Here is a 17403-nt window from a genome sequence, read left to right as displayed (position 1 = left end):
ATGACTGTAAAACTGCTGAACAAATCTATTTTCTGCTTTTCAATGCGTTTTTTAAAGAGTTTGCAAATGTTAGAACTTGCTAAACAAAAATGTTTGAAAGAATGGGGTGGTTTCCTTCAGTCAAATGTATTACTTTTAGTCATTGAAATGGATAGAATAAGCAAAAAAAAAATTACACATGGACCCAGAAAATACTTTCATTTTCCCAACAGTTTTTTTTATTTTTATTATTATTAATTTTTTAAAATGTCCGATTCTTCAAAACAAGGCGTGGTCTTTATGACGTCACAAATGATGCAATTTGGTGCATCTTTCTACTACTTTTCCACGTAATGATAATCAAGCAGCGAATTAAAATTGCGCTCTACGCTCGCTATCAACCATATCGTTGCCAATACACGTGTGGCAACATTAATATCATTTCATCATTAGTGATGTCACACGACAGAAGTGTAAACAATAAAAGCGCACCGATTTAAGTAATTTTTTAAAAATATTAAACTTAAACAAATTATTTAAAAAATGGTGTTATCCTATGTTTTTAAGAATGCTCTTTCAGAAAAAAATACTTTCAAAATTTTGGAAACGATCCCATTATACAATTATAGAAATACATTTGATAAAGTGTAGCCACAAGCTAGATTTTCAAATGTGGGATTTGATTCAACTCTATATTAATTACACTTTCAGTGTACTTTTATGATGTTTAATTTCCTTTGTGGAGGCTCACATACGATTCAACGTATTACTACCCATATTTCCTGAAAATTCAAGAGCAACATATGTAATAAACAAATCCTGCTGGACCACTTAGAAATAGTTAGTGGTGTATCAATGTACATAGAATGTTTGGAAAGTTTTCCCAAAACAAAAGTGGGGGCCTTAAAATGAGACCAAGCTTAACATTCGATGGAAAAAATAATAATAAAAAAACCTATCTTTCGTGTTCAAATGACACGTTAGGATAGTAATTAGGATTCTTCGGTTCATGAAATATTTCATTTTTTATAACTACTTTAGTTCTTGTAAACAAAACGTTATCGTTGAAACCATAACTTTTTATTCTTTATTTATTATTAATATATGGATATTACTTTTTCGATTTAATATTTTTCAACTTTTCTGATTAATCCTGTTCGTAATTCATTTAAGCAAAGTGGAACTGCTCTGTTCAGAAGTGTTCACACAATTATTCTATCGCCGTTGTCAAAACTTCAATTGCATCACACGAAGTAATTCACCTGCACATCCCCCCCCCTCCCCCTACATGCATTCCAAAGCTCCCATCTCTGCATTACCACTTCTCAGAAATGGTTTTTCATTTTTGGAGGGGGAGCAAATGTTTCTGCGTAACTTTTTTTTTTTCTGTAGCAACTGTCATTTCTAAAGGAAAAGAAGAAACCGAAAAGAAAACTAAAACACAGTGCGCGTTTTTTTTTTTTTTTTTTAAATCATGATTGAAGTTTATCAGTTGGAATGAAATTTATATTCATATATATTTACTTATTTTAAGGCCCGTAATTCGAAAAAAAAATAAATAAAATCTCAAAGCATGGAAGAGCGTACACTTTTGCAGGATAAAAATTACGTTTCATTGACGGGAGGGAAAACATCCCTTTCTGCATTGAAAAGTTTAACTACATTAACCAACCACAGAATCGATTTTTAGAAAAGAGTTAGTTTCTCACCTTTAGCTGCACCCACGCCAAATCCGCATGGTTACTTCTCTCTGTCATAGAATAAGAGGTGCGTTCAATATTTGTTGGAAAATACGTCTTTTACACGGATTAACTTACGGAGCAAGAAAAAAAAGTCACACAAAATCACTCTCATAAAAATCACGCATTTCTCACATTTTTCAAAAATTCGCAATCAGATGGTTCAACCAGTTGCTTTTTTATTTTGTATCCAATTCCATCGAATTTTCATGCGCTTTTCTACCACTACGCGCATCTTCTATACTAGCTCAGCGGCAACTGAAGATTTTGCGCCCTACCTGTGTAACTGTTTCGTTTGAGTCCAAGTGGTGCCGATAGAGGGCGGTGCTGTCGGGGGTGTTTTCTGAATTATCCCGTCATGTTTACATGGGCTTCCGGTGAAGTTTTTGCTGTGGTTTGTGTCATGTATCTGTCAGTGCTGTAATTGGGAAAATGTGAATTGATTGATGATGCTATTTCTGATGATTATATATTCCCGATAGGGTTTGTAATTGATTTTTTTTAAATATACCATCAATATGCTGGAACCTAAATTCCAAATTCGTTAATAAATGCTAGGCCTATTATGAATTATTTCTTTCCTTGAAGAAAACAGTTGATTTTAATGTATCATGCATCTCACATGTCCCCTTCTAGCTTGAACAATACAGTAACTTCGAACCTTTTTCATGTTGTCAACTTCTTCGGGCCTTACTTGAAACTGTCTCACCTAAAACACGTTTTATGGCGTACTTGTTTTACCTGTGTATAATCTTGTTTTCCTGTAACTTTGCTTTCAAAACTTGCTTTATTGTGTTAAATTAAGCAAACTGTACGAAGACTTCTTTAGTTTTCGCATCAACTATCTCTTAAACTTTATTAAAATTCACATGAGCAATGTGAGTTGAAAAAAGTTGCATTTGCGCTAGTCTGCTGTATATATACAAAAAATTATAAATTGAGAACAGCATTGTGTTTTGAAGGTTCTTGGTAAATTATAAAGTGTTCTAAATTGTCAATGTGTTATTTAAAGCTTGTATTCATCTAAATCGTTCGTTAATAGTTGGTTTTGCTGTATGCTGATGTAAGATTTTTATGTAAAGTAACTTAAACTGTTCTATTATTTTCAACTGCATTGGAATTTAATAAATAATTTCTGGTAAATGTATTTTCACACAAAGTGTAACTGGTATAATATCCTATGCGAGTTTTATTACTTTTTTTAGTTCGAAATATTACTACTATTTTGTTAGTTTTATTCATTTTGTATTAAATCTTAATTTGATTGAAAGCAAAAGCTGTGCTTGTCTTTTCTAAGGTATTATGCTGATATAGTGGAAACTGCTTAATTGGACTACTGGTTAATCAGACCAGCCGCTTATTCAGACCAAATCTTAAAGAACTGAAACAAATCCCATTACATAGGCCTAATATTATTCGCTTATTGGGAGCAAAGATCCATTTGATCGGACCAAGGAACAGGGGAACAAATTGAAAAAAAAATTAAAAGTTGCCCGCTTGGAGCGAGTTTCAAGTGGGTCAATGAAGTTAATAGTGCAATAAAAAGTAATAATGGCTCCTTGTAACATTCATTTAAACCCAGCAATATTTACAGGAAAAAAAATCTTTATAAAACCCCCATTGTATGGCATCACTGCACCAGCAGTGATCAAAATTTCAAATTTTTTGCAGTTCAATTAGTATACTTTCAATAATATGTACATTTTTCCCTAAAAAATGTTTAGTTGTGAAAAACGTAATTTATATTTAATTGGAATTTTTAATGACCCATCAGTGCTTAATAGCAATTATTTTTAGTTACTTTTGGTTATTGACTTGAATCTATTCTGACTAGAAGGAATGACTAAAACCGTATCAGTACGAACACGTTATAAAACTAAACTAACTAAATAGAAATAATCAATGTCTAAAAACATTAATGTTTTTCTTCTTGAATTCTGAAGTTAATCATTTACTTACTCACATTTAGACACATTATGGATAGATTCATGATAGATATTCCTTTGCTTTGTCTCCATATCTAAAATAATTGTTTTTTCGTTCCAGATGGCTTCCAAGATATTTTGGCTTCTTTTGGTAATGCTGTTGAGCATTTCAACTTTTGGATTTTGGATGTGTTGTGTAGCAGTTTTATCAGTTGCTTTGTTCTTGGTTGGGTAAGAAGTGTTCAGTATTTTATCATTTTAAACAAAACTTATCTATCAAACACAACTATATTTCTTCTTATATGAAAAATATTGTTACAAGTAAAACATGTTATTTTGTGGCAAATAATTTTATGCTCACTGATACTTTTCACAGAGCAATTTTGCTAAACCTTACTAACTTTCCCAAAGAAATGTTGACACTCATCAGTTATATCATTTAGGTACAATTGTTGTAATTGTAATACATACAAACCCTCATTGCCTCCTCTTTTTTTTTCTTTCCCTTGCAAACCAATAAAATAATATATGACATCTTGTGATGGATTTTCGTTCTTGTTAAGCTGAAAATGTGTCTGACAAAATTTTATCATTGTGTTGTCACTGTTAAAGCAGTTTTTTTTTCTTTTTTTTTCTTATACTCGACATTTTTTTATCTTTCTCCAACTTTGCTTTATCAAATTTCTTCTTGAATTTGTCATTCTGATTATTCAACTGTATTTTCTCAAAATTTTTATAACCAACACTGACGACTGAGGTGCAGTTTTCCAGGTTGAATAATGCAGGATTGCCACACCACAGGGAAACCTGAAGAAACAGGGAAAGTATAGGGAGTTCAAAAATCAACAGAAAAACAGGGAAAATACAGGGAATTTTGAAATATTCTTTAAAAACCTGAAAAATGCTGGGAATTTATATATTTTTTTAAATTGAAGTTTCAAAAATCAATGCTCAAATATATAAACTACCAAAATAATAATAATTTTTAGAAAAATCATAAACAAAATAAAAAATGGCAATAATTTTTTTTAAATAAATATTAATATTAAATAATTTTTTAAATAAAGTCTTTTAAAAGCAAAAATAATTTATTGTTTTATTTAGGCATGAGTCTTGAATTTCATGCTAATTAAATTTAGAGAGCATGAAATTAGTGATCAATATGTTCTGCTTTTGCATTTTTTATCTTATAAGGTCCAAGTAATGAATAATAAAAAGAAATCCTATTTTTTTAATAAAGGCAATCGCCGTGCTATTTCAGTTATAATAAATTATACTTTATTTCCTGTTATTTTAATTATTTGTTATTTTCCTCTTGTGATAAAACTATCAGAATATTAATGTTATTTTCCAAATATTAGTGTTCGCTCGCTTATAATGCTCCATATTCATACAGGGAAAACACAGGGAATTTTTTTCCCAGAATGGAGTGGCAACCCAGTAATGAGAATCATGTTTCTCAAATCATTATTTCAAAAAGTGTCATACTTAAGTAATTTTAATTTTGAAAATTAAATGAACGGCTATTGTAGAAGTCTCACTGTGTAATGCAACATTCAAACAGCGTCCGCACATCACGTTCGCTCCGTCAAGCGGACACACTTATGTTTTCCGAACAGGGGGAAGCATTCATACATTCGAACGCGCGTAAAGCACATGTCGAAACTCTCACCCAATAGCGAGAGCGCGCTCATCTCGTGGAGACCAATGAAATGCGACTCCCAACTCTACGGACGTCAGAGCCGTCAGATAACTGGCTTCTAGGCACGTTGACGGGTCCCGCACAATACGGCTTGCTGTCATGGCAACGCCGGCCGAAAACTGGTTTTAGGGAGAAAACTATACGTCGGTGACGGGTGTGCGGACGCAATGTGAATGTTGCATAAGGTGTCCGCTGATTGGAAGGAGGAGTGTGAACCCAATCGGAAACGTATGACAATAAAACATACTGAGTGATGCTGGTGAATGTAAATGAAAGAAATGCATTTCTATCCACAGATATGACTCTGAGGCGCAATTTTTCTTGTCGTTGATTTTATTGTTCCTAATGTTAGATTCAGACAATCTGAATGAACTTAAATATATGAAGAAAGTCCAGCAACAGTAGTGGATGGACCTTGTTGTTTTTTTTTTTTTTTTTGAGCAATCACGATTGCTTATTGTTCTCATTTGACTGTTTTTGGCGTGCTATCATTTTATTTCCCCCGCCTCCCTCTGCCAGCACCACCCTTCGACCGGGTGTCGCACCTCACAATGCTGCTCCTCTAGCGAAAACCGTCTCCAGAGGTTGCGTCCATATCCTACACGCATACATACACACACGCATGCCTACACACTGACACACTTATACAAACATATACACACATACCCACACACTCATGCCTGCACACAGACACAAACGCCTACACACACATGCATGCCTGCACACAAACACAAACACACACTTACACACACACATGCCTGTACACATGCAAACACATGATTGCGAAAAACATAATTTGAATTCAAGATGTCAAAATTCAAATTTTTTTTTTTCTTTCTGTGAAGCCTTAACTATCTAAGAAATGGGTAGGAGAGGCCCTGTCATCACTGCACCAATGGCATTCAGGGAAGATTTGTGACCCTGCTGAAAAGTGAGGGCTCTGATAAGGCCAACAGTATATAAGCAGTTTGTTAGGATCTTAGATTGATCCAAACTTCTTGAAATTACCACTGGTGTTTCGAAAGAATTCTCCCTTTGGAGTGGGGGGATTAGCTCAGTCTCCACAAGAGAGGAAATACAGTTGCTAACATTCTAGAAACAATCTGAGGAGCATCTGTGGTGATTTTGAGGAGCAATTTAAAATTTTGCGGAGCAGTTTGGTACTTTGTATAAAAATCAATAAAAATACCTAAAACCACTTATCTAAAACTGGTTTATCACTTTAATAAATCATATTCCAAGCACAGCACAAGTATTAAAAATAATTATTTTTAAATTAATAAAGCAGCTTTAAAAACTATTTCAACCTTTGAGTTTGAGCATCTTTCATTTGCCATATTTTATGAAAAAATAGCAAAATTTAAGCTTGAAACCTTTCGAACGGGAAGTACCGACCAAAATAACTTTTTGCGGAGTTTCGCCTTTTTTGCAGAGCAGTTGGCAATCCTGGAAATATGATTGAATGTGTTATCCCCACTAGAGCACACCTCTTCTTCAGAAGCAGACTTGACCAGGCTCTCTCATTACCATCAACTCCTATGTGTGCTGAAGTCCACAGAAAATGAATGGTGTGTCCCGAAGAAAGCCTGTCTAGATGATCCAGTTGATGAGTCTTTTTTCTTGTAGAGGAGATATGTGAGGTCCTAAATATACCCGCTAAATAACTTTCTATGTTTTTGGTGCAAGAAAAATAAATATTTCTTAGTGCTTGTCACTGCATGATATTTATTGCACACATTTGAATCCGACTCCATGAGTTAAACAAAAGTAATTTAAAACTAAATGCAAGAAGTTGCACAATGCACATGAGCAATTTAATGCACTTATGTACAATATTTTTAGCTTACTTATTTGTCATAAATTCTATTACTGGTTGAAATTTCTAGTGAATCTTTCGCTATATGAATTATTTATTGTATTTTACGTATACATATCGCTGGCAATTTAGTTTCTTTTTTATGATACCTACATTGTAATCTTGTTCTGAAGTTGTTGTTTTATAGTGAATGCTTTTTAACTATTTATGTTTTTTTCTTTCTAGATTTTTAATAATATTATTTTCCAGTCCAGTTAGTAAAGTACATAAGCAGTTTGAACACTCCATCAAAAATCCACAGCTACAAAATCGAGTCCCCTTTGAAGGCATTAAAAAGGTAGTTATTTTGTAAATAGTTTTCTAATCAGATTGTTATTAATTACAATAAAATTTGAAAACATCTGTGGTTGGACAATCTGTTCCTGTAGATCCTTTCTAGTGCCAAGCAGGGATTATGTTTAAGAATACAAAATTAACTTAAAAGCAGGAACGGTATTTCAAAGTCAAAAACTGGTTTTTGATCAGATAACTTGTTAGAGCTATTGAAAACTGGTATAATCTGTCGAAAACTTGAAAACCTTAGTTTAAGCTGAGAAAACTATATAAGGTGAATTTTATATGAAAAGTAAGTTTTTAGCATATTTGAATTCAGATTATGTATCTGCTATTAATTGCATTAAAACGTTGTTCTTCAAAAATTGTCCTTCTGTTCGTTGGCTCCATTTATATGTATAAATTTTGTTTCATATATACATAATGAACAATCATAAAACATTAATGTGATTTATGATTACTTAAAGTAAAGTGTAATTGTATAACCTTAATTGAACACTTTAGTTTAAGCAGTCATAAAGCACATTAATGCATTATATGACCATAAAATCACACAAGGGATGAACCACTATTCGTGAGCTGTCAAGGTTTCTGTCAAATCAACCCAGGAAAGTGCAATCCTCCCACCCTTTTCTTCTCTCTGAGATTCATTTAATTTTTTAAACCCCTTGAACCCAGAAGTTGCTGTCACATTTGAGCTTGGCAGTTAAAACGAGGAATTGCTGCAACTAGTTATAGGCGTTTTTTAAAAATTGGAAATACAGTAAAACCTATAGAGTTGACGACCACCCTTGTAAGTTGCCCGCCTTAATCAGGAACACAATTAGTCCTATGTGTGTATCAACCTCTGTAAGTTTACCACCTTCCTAAGTTGACCATTAAAATAATGCACTGCCAGTGGTCAACTTACACAGGTTTCACTGCATTTGACTTTTTTAGAATTTCTGAATTTTTAAACTATTTTACTTTCATTTCGCTATGTATTGTTTTGTTCCTCAAACATGTAAAAAAGGCTGGCAAGCACGTAAGAAAAAATTGAAATAAGATATTGTTACAAGTTTTCTAAATTATTTTTATGTGTTAAATAAGTTGTGATCTTGTTGGCGTTTATTCCATTAATTTTCTCTAAAAATTGCCTTTGTTCTTAAAATTTTACGTGTGTGTTGATTTTGCCTGCTATGCATCTTTGACATTGTTCCTTCATCTGAAATTTAAGATATTGACAAGTTGGCATAATTTTTGGTGCCACATTCGGAAAAAAATCGCCAAAATTTTGCCTAGCTTGGGGACATTTTGAATCTGATGTATTATTGTAATATTTCAAACCTAACAGATAAGTAAAAGCTGTGGACAGGGCCAGATTAGCGCATGGGGCATGGGCTCGGTCACCAACATTTGGGGGGCACCAAATCCGTAGGTAAGTTTTTAATTTTGAACTCATTCCATATCGCACTATAACAAAAGGTAAATATCAAATTTAGAAAAAAAAAAAACTTTAAAAATTTAATCATTTTCACTAATCCCAAAACCACTCAAGTTTGTTCTTTATTTACAACACTTTTTTGTTTTCCCATGGATAATTTTGATATTAATATCTTTTTCCAACGGGCAAAGTTTGAATACATCTTATATCATCATGAATAGTTATCGTAATACTTTGTCACTTCTAATTTTTGTAATATAAGGTACCACCAAATTTAGTACAGATATGTTAATACGCAAGTATCAAGATATTTTACTGCTTCTACATGTAAAATAATCTTTGGGTGGAGGGGGAGCACCAAAAAAATTTCGTGCTCAGTGTCTTCAAAAACTTTAGTCAAGCTCTGGCTGTGGATGACCCCAAGAACACTAGAATATTCCTAAATAGAAAATACTAGAATGTTCTTTCAATGCTATCATACAATACTTGCTTAATTGCTGTGGATATTTTAGCAATTGTTAACAATTTTCTCTTCATATTAAAATGAGGAGGTGCCATACAAAAGCAAACAGGTCCATTTAAAAAAAAAACTTTCAGGAAAACATGAAAAACTATTATTTATTTAATGTTGGACTTGACACCAGCAAAAGGTTAATATTGTTCAGTTTGCACCTAATGTTAATGTTTTACATCATGTTTTGATAGAAATATGCTAATTATATAATCATTAAACATTACGATTGGATCCATAATTTTTTGATTGAACTTATTGAATACGTATTTTTTTTTCTTTTTTTTTTGCATGAACTAGGTTGGGATATGTTCTCTTTTGCCTGGACAATTTGTTTTCTCAATTTATTTAACAACCCCCTCCCTCCCCCCCCCCCCCAAAAAAAAAAACAATAATAAACAACCTGATTGTTTCAATTTCTTGTTTAGGTCGAAGTACTATTAGAGAAACCTCGGACATTTTCAAAACATGACCAACGCCTTACTGGGTCCAATGAAATTGATTGTCAAATTAAAGAAGTAAGCAACAATAAATAAATAAATGAAGAAAACATCAAATCAATGTGAATAAATTCAATTCATTTTTCCTAGTTACTAAAAATTAATTTGTCTTCTAGATGCTTTCATACATCCTCCGAGATTTCATTCTGTCTTGGTACTTCAAAGTGTCTGCAGATGAAGAATTCATTATGAGGTTCAATGAAATGTGTAAGAAGGTGATCATTAGCTTTTCTAACAGGTATTGCCTTTGTTTCTTAAGATAAGGTCACGATTCTCCTAATGCCGTTACATAGATATGTGTCTCTTCTGCTTGTTGCTTTGGGTTACATTTTCATATTAAGTAGTAAATTATAAGTAGTAATCAATTCCAAAGCAAAGTTAGTTATTAATAATTTATTGTTTATTTGAAAACTTAATGAAACTCAGATGTGTAGTGAAAATGTTTTGATTTTTAAATTATCCTTAGCTATCCTTATTCATCAGTAAGAGTGCAAAATATCTCAATCATACTTAAATTTGTCTGTGGTGCAGTTAAAAATTTGGTTAGTATATTTAGAGGGAATTGGTCTGTTAGAATTTAAACTTAAGCATTTGTTAATGTGTCATATAAAAGAAAAAAAACTTACAAAACCTTCTAGTTTTCAAAAAAAATATACCCAAATAGCCTCGATTCTGTATAATATTAAAAAATCTACACCAAATTGAAAAGGTAAAGGTGCTGAGCTCCTATACAAATTAACCCCTGATATGTTTTGTTGAGTTTTCATTTTCTCATCATATTTTAGCATAAAATATTTTGATTATTTGTCAGTTAATATAAATACCCCCACTGCTTTCTTTATACCAAAAATTAATGCAAAAGAGAGGTACTTTCCAAAAAGCAAAAGCATTGTAAAATTTCTGCATGCTTGAAAAGGATTTAAGAAGTGTTTTTCTTTTCAAAAATATGTGTTCTCCTGAATGAAGTATTCAGATTTTATAAAAGCATAAACTTTTTTTGTTACTTTTTACAAATATGTCAGAAAAATCTCGATGAATCTGTTTATGCAAATCATATGAGGATATTTCTCTGAGCATCTCTCATTATCTATTTTTCAAAAAACAAAGGAGAAAAAGTTCAATATTGTTCTAACTTTTTAAGCTAAACCGTCACAAAATTGAAAGATGTTATTCAAATCATCATTTATTTAGAACTGTTTTTTCCCCTTACTGCCATTTAAATCTAATCATTCATAAACAGGTACCAAGTGCTAAAAAATACCTTAAAGACCGGTTCTTTCAGAACTAAAATCTGAGAACTCATTTGTGTGGCACTTAAAATGTTTCGCCGACTTCTCAGATGTTACAATTTTTGTCGGCCTCTGTTTCAGCGCAGTTACTTTTCATTGATCACTGTTTTGACCAATTGTCATGGCACTAAAGCATCTTATAAAATGAGCTACAAAAAATTCATTTCAAATTATAGCTTTCAATTCCTCATTCAGTTTGGTTTTTAAAGCTTTTTTCTTTGCATGCTGTTTTGATCTACAACTATGTGGTTAAATTTTGCTACTCACAATAACAATTTCAAAAGATTTGCTTAACTAATAATAAGTACTACATATTTATTACTATTATTGTTATAATGATGGTAAGCATAATGATGATAATAATAACATGCAAAGAAATGAAAATGGGTATACAGAGTATGAAAGAAATTTATTAAAGGATTTAAATCAACTGCTAGTGTAATTTTTGAAACCGATTCCTTGCTAATTAGTTTAAAATCTCTTAATAATTTACTTTGATGTATGACTTCATTCTTTTCAAAGCACTCAAAGACCTTTTCGCAAAAGTGGTTTACATTAGCAATAAGAAATAATCAAATGACAAATTTTGAAATTCTTAAGATAAAGTGCAAATATGTATGTAAAAGTATTACACTTGTGTAAATAGATTTGGAAAACTTAGACAATATCTTTAACATGTGTGCACTTGAGCTAAATATAAAATAATTAACAATTCATGCATAAATATTTAGAAACACTCTTCACTTGGAAATCTTTAAGTAAATAGTAAACTCGGAGTTCTTAAGAATTTAATTGTGATCTTATTGTTGTTTTTTTCTTCTACGGGTGATTAAACTACTGTTGCTTAAAAAGAAATCGCTAAAAATGAACTTGCCATGTGTAATGTGAATAAAAATAATAACTTTCAAATAAATGGAGTATTTTAATGTGTGGTAAGTGAAAAATATATTAATATTTCTCCAATCTTTTCAAAATAATAATTTGTTTATTTTTAAACTTTAGTTCAAAAGAAGTTAATTGGTTAAAATTCATCACACAGAAAGTTGTTGAAGATTTTACAACTCATTTGAGATTGTACAGACTAGCTGAAGCTAAATTTCGAAAACAACAAAAGGAAAGTAAGTAATACAGGAAGCATGCTTTCTTTTAAGTTTCCTCATGTTCAATATGGTTTACGCAAAATCTAATTTTTCTTTTTTTTTTCAGAGAACAACATGAATTCTACAATTGAATCTGTCTTTTTTGAGCTTGAGTCTACCTTAGATACAAACATTTGTAGAGAAAGCGTATGTACAACAGAAGAAAGTCAAAGAGGTTATTCATTTTCTCTTTAGATTTCTTTAAAACTTACTTTCTTCATTGCAATATTTTTGTTTCAAAGTAATAATTTGATGTTCTTAATCAGACCCACAAAGAAAATAATTAGATATGTTTTTTTAAGGCTTTTGTTCAAAGTTAGACAAATGTTATAGATTGGCTGGTAATTTATTGTTTCCATAGTTTATTCAAATGTTATATAGCAAGAATACTTTTTTTAATTTATTATCAGATCTATCAATCATCAATTGGTAAGTACTTTCAACTTTATTTATTTATTTTTTAGGATATCTGCAGTACATTTGTGATACTATTTTATTCTTCCTACTTCCACCTGAAGATCTCGGCAATAAAATATTTAAGCATTTTTTAAGAGTAAGTTCGATTTCCATTGTTTTTAATGATGTTCTTGAAGGCTTTTGTTTATTTTTTTAAGCTCTGGCCTTGTTTATTGTTTAACTGTTTGAAGTACAATAAAAACTTAAAAAGAGCAATTACTGCATAAGAATGTAATTCTTATTATACATCATTCAAAATTTAATTGTTTCAAATAGTTTAATCTTGATTTTAACTGGAATTTTCAAAAAAGAATTTACATTGCATCATATTCTAATGTATACCACTTGAAGTATAGACAAAATTTAACCTATTCATTAAAAATTGTTGTAAAATTATTTTTTTTAAGTTCACATGTTGCTTAAAATTAGAATTCTGATCTGAGCAAATGAACTTTTTGATTACTGAGTATGTGTGATTTCTTTCTTTTTCTATAACAGTAAACTTTTTAAATTTTTTAGGAGGTTTTGTTATGTGCTTTGCTGGAACCTATAATCAAACAATTTGCTGATCCTGATGTTATTAATCAAAATTTAATTTGGCTGGTAAGTTATGAATTTATTAATATGAAGTTGATCAATGAACATATTTGTTTAGGAAACACTTTTACTAGTAATGTTTTCTTAAACTCTCAGCTTACTTTTTCCCCTAGTTATGTATGTGTTCCATCCATTGCTAGGGTTCATACTAGGGGAATCTGAGCTCCCACTTTCTATTTTAATCCAGTTAATATGATGGAACTCTTGCTTATTCTCGAAAAAGAAATATGTTTGAAAAATAAAACTCATCATTTAAAACTGAAAGCCCCACTTTTTCAAAACTGAAGTTCCAAAAATATAATTTCAGGCCACGATTGGGACCACTAAGGAAAAGATTGAATTCAAGAACCACTTCCCTGGGCCCTCCTTGACTGCAAACCTATTTTTATTTATTGTCAGTGAAAATTTTGTAAGAAAACTTCCTAAAGTTTTCTTTTCCAAAAACATTTAAAAGTTATGCTTTTCAATAGTAATATTTTAGATTTCTATTTTTATGTTTTTTTTTATTGAAATCTCTAGCTGAAGTTTTGTTTTACTTCTTTTACCTTTGAGCATTTAACTACTAGAGTAATGGTGTGACTCGTCATTACAGTACTTTAAATTCCTTTCTTTTATCTTTTCTTCTGTAAGAAAAATATTTCTGCGGCCCATGTATTTTTTCCTACTTTGCTGTGATTTTTGACATAACATTTGCGTGTAAAAAATAAGAAATATGAATGTGTCGGAGGCTTTAGCTATCAAATTTATCTATCCATTCAGTTTTTTAAATGTGCCTTACCTTTGGTTTCTACAACATACTGAATGCTTTTTTGTTCTTTAAAAAATATTGGAAACCTGTATTTCGGCTGTCCTTATTTAGATTTTTCCATCAGCCATGTTTGAAACATCAGCCCATTGGTCGAGCCCCACTAACTAAACCAACAAACTGGTGTCTAAAGTTAATTTAGCACCCCAGTGTGCTGATACCTCTTTTGTTGGCACTCTCAGCTTCAATGAGATGGCATCTTCCTCCAGCTTGGTTATTGAATATTCCAGACTAATGAGCCCGTAACAAGGGCGAAACTGCAATCTGTGGATGTCGTGACTGGGCTGTCAATGTGTTGCATGTAATATCATAAGTCGTTCGACATGCAGGTTGTTCTGAAATAGACTGATGGTTTTCAAAAATTCATAGCACGAAAATGGTTAAGGTTAAAACAACTGCAAAAAAATTCATGTGACAGGGAACATATTTCTACTCTCACTTTTCCTGATTTTACTTTTAAAATTTTCCAATGGAGGACACTATAACTGGTTAGCCAATGAATAAAAAAAAAGGAAATGGAAAATTACATGAAAATTTTTCAAAATTTTTAATGAATAAAATTACATAGCAATATTTTCAAAATGTCCATCCTCTGTTCAATCAATGTCGGAATCAGAGGACAAAGTTAAACTCATTTCCTGATCAAAGTTCCAATGAAATAAATGCACATTCATCGCTGATAATTTCTTCTTAAGTGTTTGGGGATGTTGCAGAACTGCCTCCTCAGAGAACAATTGAATGGAACCAGAAATAATGGGAGAAAAAGGTTATCACTTGTCTCATAGTACCATGAATTTGCTTCAGGAATTTTCTTCCAGAATTTTCCCATTATAATTGTTTGAAAACTGATTAATCTACTGACATGTAATTGCAACTGATGGTGGACACTTTGGAAGTGTTGAAATGTACTTTCATTCATTAAAAATTTTGAAGTATTGTGATGTGCAGACCCCGAAGAGTTCCTATTTTTCCTACTTTTTAGAGCTCTCTCCTTATTTTCCTACTTTTTCCTTTTTTTCCTACTTTTTCTTTCTTTAGTGTAGCACTTCTATTCGTGCATTGATTCTTATTTTTACAATGCCGCACCAATAATTTTCTGCATGTTTTAATTTTGAAAAGCAAAAGAAACAAGCTGATCCTGAGCTTTTCATTGACTGACTACAATAATTTCTGGAAGGAAGACCGCGACGTTTGCGTGATTAAAAGTTAAATTTTCGTAAGTGACTATTTTGCCATTGCGACGTTTATGATCGACTTTTCTTTTTATCGCCCGACTTCAGTCCTACTGTTTTAACGAAGCAATAAAGAAATAGATACTGGCACATTCTGATGCAATTACATAATATTTACCCGTCAATTAAAAGCTTTAATTAAAGTAAACAGTCGACTGTTTAAAAAGTGCGGGAAAAGGGAAAAGTCTATAATTTTCTACTCTCCAAGTTGTATAGTTGATTACAAGTTAAATGGAGCTCTATTTAAACAGAAAGGCAATGTAAAACCTTAAAAGGAACGTTAGGAAGCAAAAAATGAAAAACCTGTACACTGTACATATTTTATTGATGCTAGTACAAAATAAAAGCAACAGATAACAGAAATTTGCTAAAACGAACCACTTCAAAAATAATCGCGGAAACCAAGTTTTTTCATGCATAAATATGAGTATTTTTCATTCTAAATCTTAACATGATTATAAAATTAATACAATTTCATTTTCTTTCCTTGCAAAGAGTATTTGCAAAAAAAAGCGGCAAAACCTAAATAGGCAAAACGCTCCCGATTTTTGGTGAAAAATCGGAAATCAATTTAAATGTGAGATTCCGGTTTTATTTCTTCACATTTTTAAAAGCTGGGGGATAGAGCCACAAGCAAATATGTACTGTATATTTTTTCTTTTTAATGGGTATTTTCTACTCTGATATATCATCAATATCGATGAGTTGCTCATCATTTTTATGTGCTGCGTTTATGGCAATGCGGCATTTCTGAGCATTTAAAATTTTTTTTTAACAGACTCTTACTCTTTTCGGGGTGCGACAATTATACCGATGCTGCTTATCTGCTGCAAGGTATTGTACTCAGAACGTCTGATTTAAGGGAGGGAGGGGGAGAAAGAGATATGTGTAGATATTTGATGCCAGGTGCTCCCCCCTCACTCTCAATTTCGTGAACAATTTCTGAATGAATTTTTTTGTTGTGTTCGAAGGATTGAGAGAAACTATATGCCTTCCCTTTTATGCACAGAGAAACATTAGTTACTGATATTTGTCTTTGATTAAAATGTTATATTTACCATGCATGGATTTTTCCTTTATTTTCTCCTTGGCAAAAATTTTGGAACAAGAAGGATGTGAAAAATCAAAACAATATTCGTTTTTATTGCTTGATTAAAAATAAAACTGGCCCGTCATTTTGATTTTTTCCTCCGGGGTGGATAGCGAAGGATGTATACTAAATGCAAATTTATCTGAAAACAACAGAAACCGCACAAATTTGTATAGGTAGTTAAGCATTAATTTCCCAAAGTCAGGGAAGAGAGAAATTAACCCAACTGACCCCCATAAATGACGTGCCTGAAACAAAAATTTATGTTGAATGCTAAAAATACGTAACATATTTATACAAACCCTTTAGTTTACTTATTTTGTTATTTATTAAGTTTAATTATTTTATTATAAATTTTATGTCCCATATTTAAAAACAAATTTATTTTAGTTCTGCATTTTCAGTCTTTTTCCTTTTTCAAATATCTGCTCCTCTTTATGCAAGAATGCATGTCAGCTGCTGAGTATTAATATTTTCAAATGATAAATGGATGCTTTCGAAGGAATGTTTTCGTTTTTGACAAAACAAATCTTTAAAAATATGGTTTTATTGCACTAAAATATGAGTTTTGTTATTTATTTATTTATTTATTTATTTTTGAGGTCGCTATGTTGTATTTTATTTTTTCACATTTAAAAATTTTATTTACTGTATTGTTGAAAGGTGTTTCTTTGTTTGGATTTTATTTTCATATATTTGTAATTAATATCTTTGTTTACACCAGTTTATTTTCCGTACTGATGATTGTCAGCTTTTTTCTTTAGTTTTATTTATTTATTTACTTTTTTTTTTGCGACTCAGTCTTTCATTAATTCCCTTCAAAAGTACTTTTAGTTAATTTTTGGAACAGTCTTAAATCAAAAATAC

At 31.4% G+C, this 17403-nt stretch overlaps 1 protein-coding gene across 1 annotated transcript in view; it reads left to right on the top strand.

Moving 5' to 3' along the window:
- The first annotated feature begins 2098 nt into the window (after positions 1 to 2098).
- The window catches only part of LOC129234285 (sorting nexin-13-like), a 52361-nt gene continuing 37056 nt past the window's right edge, over positions 2099 to 17403 (top strand). The window contains exons 1-9 of the mRNA XM_054868280.1: positions 2099 to 2201; positions 3765 to 3874; positions 7387 to 7498; positions 9857 to 9946; positions 10045 to 10166; positions 12220 to 12335; positions 12424 to 12531; positions 12821 to 12909; positions 13332 to 13415. Coding sequence (XP_054724255.1) covers positions 3765 to 3874; positions 7387 to 7498; positions 9857 to 9946; positions 10045 to 10166; positions 12220 to 12335; positions 12424 to 12531; positions 12821 to 12909; positions 13332 to 13415 — 831 coding nt within the window. The 5' untranslated portion in view covers positions 2099 to 2201. The remainder of the gene's footprint in view (positions 2202 to 3764; positions 3875 to 7386; positions 7499 to 9856; positions 9947 to 10044; positions 10167 to 12219; positions 12336 to 12423; positions 12532 to 12820; positions 12910 to 13331; positions 13416 to 17403) is intronic.

Source organism: Uloborus diversus, chromosome 1, assembly GCF_026930045.1.
Source record: "Uloborus diversus isolate 005 chromosome 1, Udiv.v.3.1, whole genome shotgun sequence".
NCBI classification, from domain to species: domain Eukaryota; kingdom Metazoa; phylum Arthropoda; class Arachnida; order Araneae; family Uloboridae; genus Uloborus; species Uloborus diversus.
Note: the sequence above shows the minus strand (reverse complement) of the source record. Positions and strands in the feature narration are given on the sequence as shown.